The following is a 10502-nucleotide window of genomic DNA, read 5'->3' as shown; positions in this document are numbered from 1 at the left end:
TATATATATATATATATATATATATATATATATATATATATATATATATATGTGTGTGTGTGTGTGTGTATGTATATATATATATATATATATATAACAGTGATAGTAGCAAGTGGTGATGAGGGGAATAATGTTAATGTGATTGTAAGTGTAGTAGTGGTGGTAGCAGTAGTAATAATAATGGTGGTGGTGGTGGTGGTGGTGGTAGTGAAAGCAGTAGTGCAAGTAGAGGCTGTAGTATCTAAAAAATAAAAATGACAGTAGAAGTAGTAGTGGTGGTAGTGATTATAGTAGTAGTAGTTGTAGTAACAATGGTGGAAGTAGCAATGGTAATGGTGTGTGGTAAACGATATAGTAGTAGTGGTGGTGGTAGTGATAGAGGTTGTAGCAGAAATAGTAGAGTTGGTGACATCAGTCATAATGGCTACAGTAGTAGTAGTAGTAGTAACGGCAGCAGCAGCAGTGGTGGTGGTGGTAATACACAATGGAAACGGTTCAGGACCATGACATGACTACATCCCACACCAAAACCACATTTCATTGCATCACTCCATACATCAGTGACACCACCACCACCACCACCACACTGCATGAAACCATATCAAACACTACACCGTACACTGCAATCCACCACTCCTCTGCTATGTCATATACCACTTCACATTACATCATGTGCTGTTTATACGCATGTATGTATGTATATACACCTCAAGCACATTTGAACTGGTAACAAATTCGTATTTACACACATCACTACTTAGAGCTGTCATTCACTAGTTTATTCACAGCGATCTCCCGAATAGCGCAACCAATCATTAAATGATTGTCTCTTGTGTCAGTTCACAACATCTGACTTACTGGTCTCTGCTGCTGAAGAGGAAATAATCATTCTGAAAAGCATGCATCCAACAGTCTGGTCAGCAAGTTTGTGTATGGGTGTATGTGTATATGTGTGTGTTTGTCAGAACATGACAATATATTTGTGTGAGTGTGTGGTGTGGTTATATGACAGTCTGTGTGGTAATTATGGACACGTGTGCATGGTTACATAACTTTGCGTGAGTGTGTGTGTGTTTGGTAGGTGATTATATGTGTATGTATGCCTGTATGACACTGTGTATATGAATGTATGTGTGTATATATCTATATATCTATATATATATCTATATATATATATATATATATATATATATATATATATATATATATATACATATATATGTATAGGGTGTTTGAAGTGGTGTACAGATATTGTAAATTAAGAAGAAGGAGGCAGTCAGAATTTTGGATAGTTCTTTATTAGCACTTTCATTCGTTTAACCGTATTCTTCAAGAAAAATTGTTTTATTATTTTGGTTCAATTTTCCTTGAAGAATATGATTAAACAAATGAAAGTGCTAATAGAGAATTATCCAAAATTCTGACTGCCTCCTTCTTCCTAATATACATGTGTTTGTGTGTGATTGTTTTATACAGACAATAAAATTTAATGTTTATATATATATATATATATCCATGTATATATACCATTTATATATTTGTGTGTATATGTATATATAGTATGTGTATATACATGTATGTGTCTGTTATGAAACTAACTGTTTGTATAATGGGGAATAACGAGTTTGTGCATCGAATGTTGCGACTGCTGCATCTGGTTGCACTCATCAGTGTTGTGGTTGTAGCGCAGAGAATTGTCAGGTGACCTCTCCATCTTCAGTGCTTGTGGTGGTAGTGGCTTTTGGTGTCCCTGCCACACCTGGCTGCCCTCCGGTACTCGAGCCGAGTGACCAATGCTGCCGGCACTGTGTACCATTTCTCGTTGCCCACCGGGGGAGGGAAGTGATGTCACACCGATTTCCGTCTTCCGGCGACAGTTGTTGCGACGCTGGTGTCGAAGCAGGTGGTCTTTGCGATAGAACGTGTAGCTGCACACGTCACACTTGTATGGACGTTCTCCGGAGTGGATCCTCTTGTGTAGTTTGAGGTGGTCACGCCGAGAGAGGCCCTTGCCGCACACATCACATGTGTGCAACTTTTCCGGCTGCATTACATAATGCTGGTGGCTCCTCTGAGCCATGCGACACTGGGTACAATTGATCTGGCTACAGCTCTGACAGTCCAAGGTACAGCAACAACTGCTGTGCTGTTGATGGCATTGGCTGTACGATGTTTGGTTACAGCACGGAGGATGCTGATGGCTGTTGTTGTTGTTGTTGTTGTTGTTATTGTTATTATTATTATTATTATTGCAATTGGTGTTGTTAGTAGGATGATGGTGAGGGTGGTTGTTGTGGTTGTGCCCAGTGGTCAGTTCGTCCTTCACCTGACTCGGTTGCTGCTGTTGATGGAAGCTGACCTCCTCCACCGACGACATTGCTAATTCGATATCGGATTTATCTGATGGTGTGGTCGGAGAAAAGACCATCCCATCGGAGAGGGAGAAAGTGGAACTCATCTCAGAGGCTGCGGCCAAACTCAAAGCTGAGACGCTGGCGAGAAACCAACATGTGATGGAGCTATGTGTGATGGAGTTGAGTTCTTTAAAGTAAAAATAACACTGGAGTGATTTTAGTCAACAAACCAAATAATTCCTTGATTATCTGCTAGTGCCACTTCCTGTTGATGTTGTTGTTGCTGTTGGTAATATTACTGTTGTTGCAGCTACTGTAGTTAATTGATTGCCAACAGGACATTAATCACCTGAAAAATACATTAAAAAAAAAAAGAAAAATGAATTTGGAAAAATTTTTAATTTTAAGACAGAAAAATGAAAACAAAAATGATTGATTTATTTATCTTCGTTGGTGTATTAGAATGATAGACACACAGACAGACTTTATATTCAGGGACATAAAGAAACATAATAGACAAAATGTAGGTTGCAATGTATCATGGGAATATTGTTGTTAACAATAAAATCATCAATGCCAGATTTCAAAATCATTCTGTCGTTTAGTCCTTGTAGATTTCAAGGTTTATTTTACATGTGACATAGTTAGGTTATGCTTTTTGGTTTGCATTTCACCACAAATAAAGTTTACTTTGTTATTTAATATAAACCTGTAGTATTTACTGTCAACTACTGTTTTTTTTCTATCATAATTCATTTTATGTACAGTGTTATGAATTCCTTGATGGAAATGTGTGAGAAAGTGCTGTATTTGTGTAATCAATGTAACAGTCTGAGTCATAAAGTTTACAACTTTCATGTTTACATTGAAACTTCTATATTATATTGGCTGTCTGCAGTACATCCTGTGGATTGTTAGTTTGTGGTTTCATATTGATGAAGAGATTTTTGTTATTTTCAAACTATGCATTTGTAGTTAGGTTTCGGACAGATTGTGTTCAGTTTTTTAATGACTTATTCATTTTATTACCAGATTGCATTTGACTCTTGTAATATACAATTTGTGTGGTTTATGTATTTTTAGCTGGTTTGCCACATAAAAAGCACCTGGTTGACTCTGCAAATTGGTTGGCATTAGGAAGGGCATCCAGTTATAGAAACCCCACCAAAGCAGACAGGAGAGTTTGGTGCAGTCCTCTCATTGGCCAGCTCCTGTCAAACCATCCAACCCATGCCAGCATGGAAAACAGCTTCTTTTATTCTTTTATTTGTTTCAGTCATTTGACTGCGACCATGCTGGAGTACTGCCTTTAGTCGAAGAAATCAACCCCAGGACTTATTCTTTGTAAGCCTGGTACTTATTCTACCGGCCTCTTTTACCAAACCGCTAAGTAACGGGGACGTAAACACACCAACATTGGTTGTCAAGCGATGGTGGGGTGACAAACACAGATACCCAAACATATACATACATACACACGTACATTGTATATATATATATATATATATATATATATATATATATATATATATATACATACATCATCAAGGTGCAACACAGGATGTGATGAATAGAAAGACTGTCTTGGATTGTGACATGATTTTAAAAAATCCAACAAAACACTTTTGATACATTTGGTGTCAGAATTTTAAAATACAATTAAGAACTGGAGTGACCATTCCTAAACTGTTGTGCATCGCAAAAATTGCCAATTTTTTTGTTTATTTAAGAGTTTCAACTCAAATTTCCCTATTTAACAGAAATACTTTAGAATGGAAACAGTTCTCAGATTTAGAATTTTGGAAACTAAAAGTCATGGAGAGACCTTTAGTGAAAGAAAATAGACTTCTATAATGCATAAACACCACCAGTGGACTTACAACATTTCAGAAGTACAACTATTTAGATTATTGTATATGCAGACAAAAACACCTATACATTCACACATATTTATGCATACACGTGCATTATATATATATAAAAATATATATGTGTGTGTGTGAGTGTGTGTGTAATGTACACACACACATTAGATACATATGCATTTATATACGTATAAATACATGTATATATGCATATGTAGATGTTTATTTATCTATCTTGAGAGCGAGATGGAGAAACACAGATAGGCAGGTAGATAGATAGGTACACATATAATATATACATTCGCACACACATATACATAGACAGACATAGACATACAACACACACACACTATATATATATATATATATATATATATATATATATATATATCAGTATTGTCCTTTAAATACTGCTTTACATCATATATTTTGAGCGGGTTACTAGTGAGATGATGGGAATGAAAACCGATTGATTGGGGCGGGTATATATAAATATATGCATGGTTTGTGTGTCTCAGTAAACGTGTGTATACGATAAATAAGGACACAAGCTAGAATGTTCAGTGATTGAAATCGTTTGCATAGGCGAGGGACCTTTTTTTAACATTCGTCTACAATGGATGCTTTCCTAGATAAGGTATATCTAATGGATAGACACAATACGAAAACATATACGCTCGGTAGATGTGGAGGAGAGAGAGTTAGAAAAAGATAGAATGATGACTAAAGAGGGAGAGACAGAGATTGATAAACAGAGAGCGATGATGAGAGTGAGAGACAGAAATATATTATAAAGAAAGGGATGGAATGATATACAGATAAAAAGAGGCGGAAACATGTATACAGTGACAGAGAGAGGAAGAATATTTACATATATACAAGGCTAAAATCACTGATATTTAGGAGAAATACGGGTAACGGAAATCCGAGTACAAACATTCATGTTGCACCCTTGTTTTTCAGAAGCACCCTGATCAGCCCGCTTCTTACCATGCACCAAGCTATCCATCCATCCAGCCATTCATTCGTTTCTGCAGTCATCCATACGTCAACCCATTCCTTACAAGCACACCCTCGGAATTAGTTTTCAATGTTGGGATTAGAGACAATCTTACCCGGGCTTTTGTTGCTTCTTAATCCGGGTGTTGAGCATGAATCGGGGCTAAATCACCACTGGAAAAAGGTGGCAGTAGCCAGTGCGAGGGCATAAATCTACGAGAGAGAAAGCCAAGTTGCAGGAACATGGAGAATGAGAGAGAGAATCCTTAATTTATTTACTCAGGCGCCCTACAGAGTAAAAATAAAAATAAAACAAACCACAAACGGTGTAATAGTATTAAGTCCCTAATCAATAAAATTCCGCGATCCTTTCGTTTGTAAACTTTTATTATTTATTATCTATTGATTTTCAAGACTTTTATCGATATTTTGTCAGAATACTAAATATTTCTGATTTAACACATGATTAGTTGTAATCAGGATGCTGAGTTTTATATTAGTCTCTGTTTGTGGACGTCTATCTCCGTCCCTTCTTGAGATGTTGATTCTCAGGGCATTCCTGAATGAGCAGACCTACAATCGTTTGTCCTTCCCAAGACTATTATAAATGACTTGAAAGAGATTTGACAGTTATTTCTAGCAGATAAAATTATCCTTCGTGTCGTCTGCAAAAGACTGTCGTTTTTTCGCTTTAAATATTTTATCCAAAAACAACTTAAACTAATAATCAATATATTCAATGTAATATTTCAAAGACTTTTTCCCAACACCTTATCTTCCCCCACAAAGTTGTTAAAACACTGTCAAGACTTGGGTTGTCTTACATACAACTGACCCTTGTTCCTATATACAGATTCTTGTACACAATGCATGTATGTATGTATGTATGTATGTAAGTTTGTGTCTGTGTATATTTGTAGGAGCATCTTATTGCATGCGTGTGTGTGTGTGTGTGCGTGTGCGTGCGTGCGTGTGTGTAACTGTTTCTGTAGATTTCAGAGTATATGTGTTTATACGAATCTACAAGGTAAAAGAAACACAGGGTCCCAGAATTTGGGTAGTTGACCACATAATTAAGATTTATACAGCGAAGTTTAATTTGGATAAATTCGTATGCCAAGGATTGTCCTTTCGCCTGAAAACTCAACAAAACAGGTCCTCTTTGCCTGTCTGCCTGCCCCCCCCCTCTCTCTCTCACTGAGTGACAATCTGGATAAGTCAAACTCCTATTCTGTCCCAAATTCACAAACTTCAACCGTACAAATTTACATGTCGACGTGTGTATATCCATCACAAAAAGTCCCTGCTTGCAAATGTATGTAATGGTTGTGCGTATATAGCCGTGTATATGTATATCTAATTGTATATGTCTAAGTTTGCATGCAAGGTCCCCTGCAGGGCACCTTGAGCAAGTGTCTTCTACCATAGCCTCGGTCCGACCAAAGCCTTGTGAGTGGATTTGGTTGACGGAAACTGAAAAGAAACCTGTCGTGTGTGTGGGGGGGGGGGTCCACTCACTCATTGCTTGACAACCGATGTTGGTGTGTTTATTTCCCCCGTAACTTGGCGGTTCGGCAAAAGGGTCCGGTAGAATAAGTACCGGGCCTACAAAGTCCTGAGGTCGATTTCTTTGGCTGAAAGGCGGTACTCCAGCATGACCGCAGTCAAATGGCTGAAACCAGTAAAGGAACAGTAGAATAAAAGAATATATGTCGATACGTTTCTGTCTGTAGCGGCCTAATGCAGACGACATTTTCGCCGTTGGCACAGGTGTTGTTTTAATTACAAATTTTAGCCAATCAGAGACGAGTTATTTGGAAGCCATTTTTCCTTTTCTTTTTGATGGGGGCCACTTAAACATATACTTACTGTCTATCTCTTACGCAAATACTCCTCAAACTTTTTTCAAACTATTGCCTTATATATTTTTATTAATGCTCTTTCAAAGACCTTTTCTCAGCATAACTAAATACACCACAATAAATTACAATTTGATAACCATTAAAACAGTATTTGTATATAAATCATTTAGTCATGGCAGGTATTTTTGTCCAACCCATGCTAGCATGGAAGGCAGATATTAAACGATGATGATGATGATGAATATAGAAAAATGTCAAATATTTTAACCACTGATAATAATGGTTTCAAATTTCGGCACAAGACCGGCAGTTTCGGGGAAGAGGCTCAGCCGGTTACACCAACTCCAGTATGCAACAAGCACTTATTCTATTGAGAAAGGAAAGTGGCTTAGTGCCAGGTGCTAAAGTATGATAGAGGGACCAGGAGTCTTGCTACAGAGGGGATACATGGCTTGCCCTACATTATGTGAGGATGGCTGGGAGTAGCTGGATGGGACATAAAGATGGTGGTGACAGGGTAGCAGAGCATACACTTAAGGTACAAGAAGATGAATATAAGAGAGAACATAGACAGAGGATAAGGAGGGAGGGGTGGGTGATTTCGTGAGAGGGTAAGAAACGACACGAAAAGAAAATGGAGTTATTAGCTTTGTCATTTCTAGAAACATTGTTCTAATTTCCTTCACTTCCATATCTATCAGCTGAAACTGTCTGAATATTTTGAAAGAAGTCTCTTGGTATTTAGAGGAAAGATTATGTGTCTTTTATATATACCTATACACACACACACACACACACGTGTGTGTGTCTATCAATAATTGACTTATACAGTTCCAATTCAGTTTCTCCATTTATGCTGTATTTTTTTTTTTACAAAGCCAATTTTTAAAGAAACCATAAAATAGAAATGGAATTTTGACTCTATAAGACAATCGTTAATATGTTAGAATTGGCAGTGGTGACGATGGTGATGGTTGTGATGGTGGTTGTGGTGGTGGTACAGGATCATGGTGCTATTGTTGCTGTTGGTGATGGGGGTGGAAGAGGGCTAGTGATGGTAGTGGTGGGTACACACATAATGGGTACAGTCTGTTATTACAGAAAGCTTTGACAATCTCAATCCCTGCCACACGTGTGTGCAACCAACTCCAGACTTCCAGACACCATCTGTTAAACTTCATTAAACCATTACAGACCTTCTTTGACGCCATTCCCCTTTCCTTTCAGTTTAAACTAATATAAACACACATACAGGTGTGGCTGTGTGGTTAAGGAGCTTCCTACCCAACCATGTGACTTCAGGTTCAGTTCCACTGCATGGCACTGAGGGTGACTTTGCCTTTCATCCTTTTGGTATTGATTAAATAATAAGTACCAGTTATGCACTGGAGTCAATGTAATCAATCCTTTGCCCCAAATTTGAAGCCTTGTGCTTCCAGTTGAAAGAATTATTATTATTATTATTAATAATAATAATAATAATAATAATGGCAAGCTGGCAGAATTGTTAGCATGCTGCATAAAATCCTGTCAAGCACTTTGGCTGTCTTTATACTCTGAGTTCAAATTCCACTGAAGCCCACCTTGCCTTTCATCATTTCAGGCTCAATAAAATAAGTACCCAGTTGCGCATTGGGGTTGATCTAATTGACTTACACACTTCCCTGAAAATTGCTGGCTTTGTGTCAAAATCTGAAATCATTACTATAATTATTATTGTTATGATGAGGAGGAGGGGGAGGATTTTTTTACATCAAGCAAAAGCTCTTATTCAGTTGATAAATGAATTTCAGTGTATTACTGGTATTTATTGGATAAAAACAAGAGTGGAATAACAGTTAAAAAGTCTATGTGGCTGAAGCTGGATTTGAACTCAAACAAGTGAGATACCTGGTTGGATGTCGTACAGCTTATTGTCTGTCCCACCACCACCGCCACCATTTCCACGCTCTTCACATGATCTTGATAGGTCAATATAGTTTCATGTCTCCTGCACCTCTTCAGCAAACTGAGGAACAAATAGCACCCACCACCCCTGTTCTCGGTTCACAATTGTGGTGATTGTAATGATGGTGTTGATGATGATGGCGACTGTCATAGTGATGGTGGTGGTGGTGGTGTTAGTGATTATCATTGTGATGGTAGGGATTGTGATGGCGTTGTATTATGGTGGTAGTGGTAATAAGATGACAGACGATGATGATGATGATGACAACGACGACGGTGACGTTGGCGAGGATATTCACGGTGGGGATGATGATGGTGATGATGATAAAGACGAGGAAACATCGTCAGCATTTCTGATTACTATCTTGAAAAATGCCTCAGTCGATCCCACACACACACACACAGAATGAATTTATAAATTCAAATCTACTGAGATCCAGTTTCGAACCCCGATCGACTGCATCGATTTTCTCGCCTGTCTTTCACATTAAACCCCTTTGCTTCAGTAATTATTAATGTCAGTCAAAATAAACTGGCAAAACGTGACGACAGAAGACAAGCCCTGGGGACAGCTCGGGTGGATAGCGGCGGAAACTTTCGTTATCAACTGTTTTAACGAGGAGAAAAGACCAAACTTAATAAATATAAATATAGTTTGTATGTCTGTGTGTATGTATATAATATAACACTGTATACACATATCTATATCTATATATACGTGTGCGTGAGATTGAGAAATACCGGTGTACTTGATTGTTCCTAATTATAAATACATCCGGACATCTTTCTGTATGTGTGTGTGTGTATATATATATATATATATATATATATATATATATATATATATATATATATATATATTTCTTTATCTCACGTACACCTATACATATATATATATATATATATACACCATTGATGTCAGTCTAATATACACACGTAGTGTGATGAAGATGTTTGCTTCGAACCTGCTAGAAATAACAGCCAAAGTTCTTCTAACTCATACACTACGTCTTAAAAAAATTATTAGATGGACACCTTCCCTAAATGTTGTCCAAGACACACACACACAATGTCTACAAATAAAAGACGGGATGGTCACAGCCGGAATATCTTTTGATCCTTGCTCTCATGGATCAATATTGACTTGAGGCTGGAGATACATTGACGACAGCATTATATATTTATAGCTGTGCACATTGACTTTCAACGTGACATATTTTTGTCCAGATATGTATAGAACACAGACACACACACACGCACATACACACACATACACATATATACATAAATATATACATATAAACATATATAAAAATCATATATATATATATATATATATATATATATATATATATATATATATGGATTATATATATATTTCCTCGTAACCTAGCGGTTCGGCAAAAGAGATCGATAGAATAAGTACTAGGCTTCCAAAGAATAAGTCCTGGAGTCGATTTGCTCGACTAAAAGGC

General features: G+C 37.3%; 1 protein-coding gene across 1 annotated transcript; it reads right to left on the bottom strand.

Moving 5' to 3' along the window:
* Window positions 1-474: 474 nt before the first annotated feature.
* Window positions 475-5565, bottom strand: LOC106870109 (uncharacterized). The gene is made up of 2 exons (XM_014916095.3): window positions 5335-5565; window positions 475-2703 (listed from the first exon to the last, which is right to left on the bottom strand). Exon 2 carries the CDS (start codon window positions 2456-2458, stop codon window positions 1595-1597), a length of 864 nt encoding a protein of 287 aa, XP_014771581.1. The 5' UTR covers window positions 2459-2703; window positions 5335-5565; the 3' UTR covers window positions 475-1594.
* Between the last annotated feature and the right edge of the window lie 4937 nt (window positions 5566-10502).

Source organism: Octopus bimaculoides, chromosome 14, assembly GCF_046866305.1.
Source record: "Octopus bimaculoides isolate indiv1 chromosome 14, ASM4686630v1, whole genome shotgun sequence".
Classification (NCBI taxonomy): Eukaryota; Metazoa; Mollusca; class Cephalopoda; order Octopoda; family Octopodidae; genus Octopus; species Octopus bimaculoides.
This window is presented reverse-complemented; position numbering and strand designations above follow the sequence as displayed.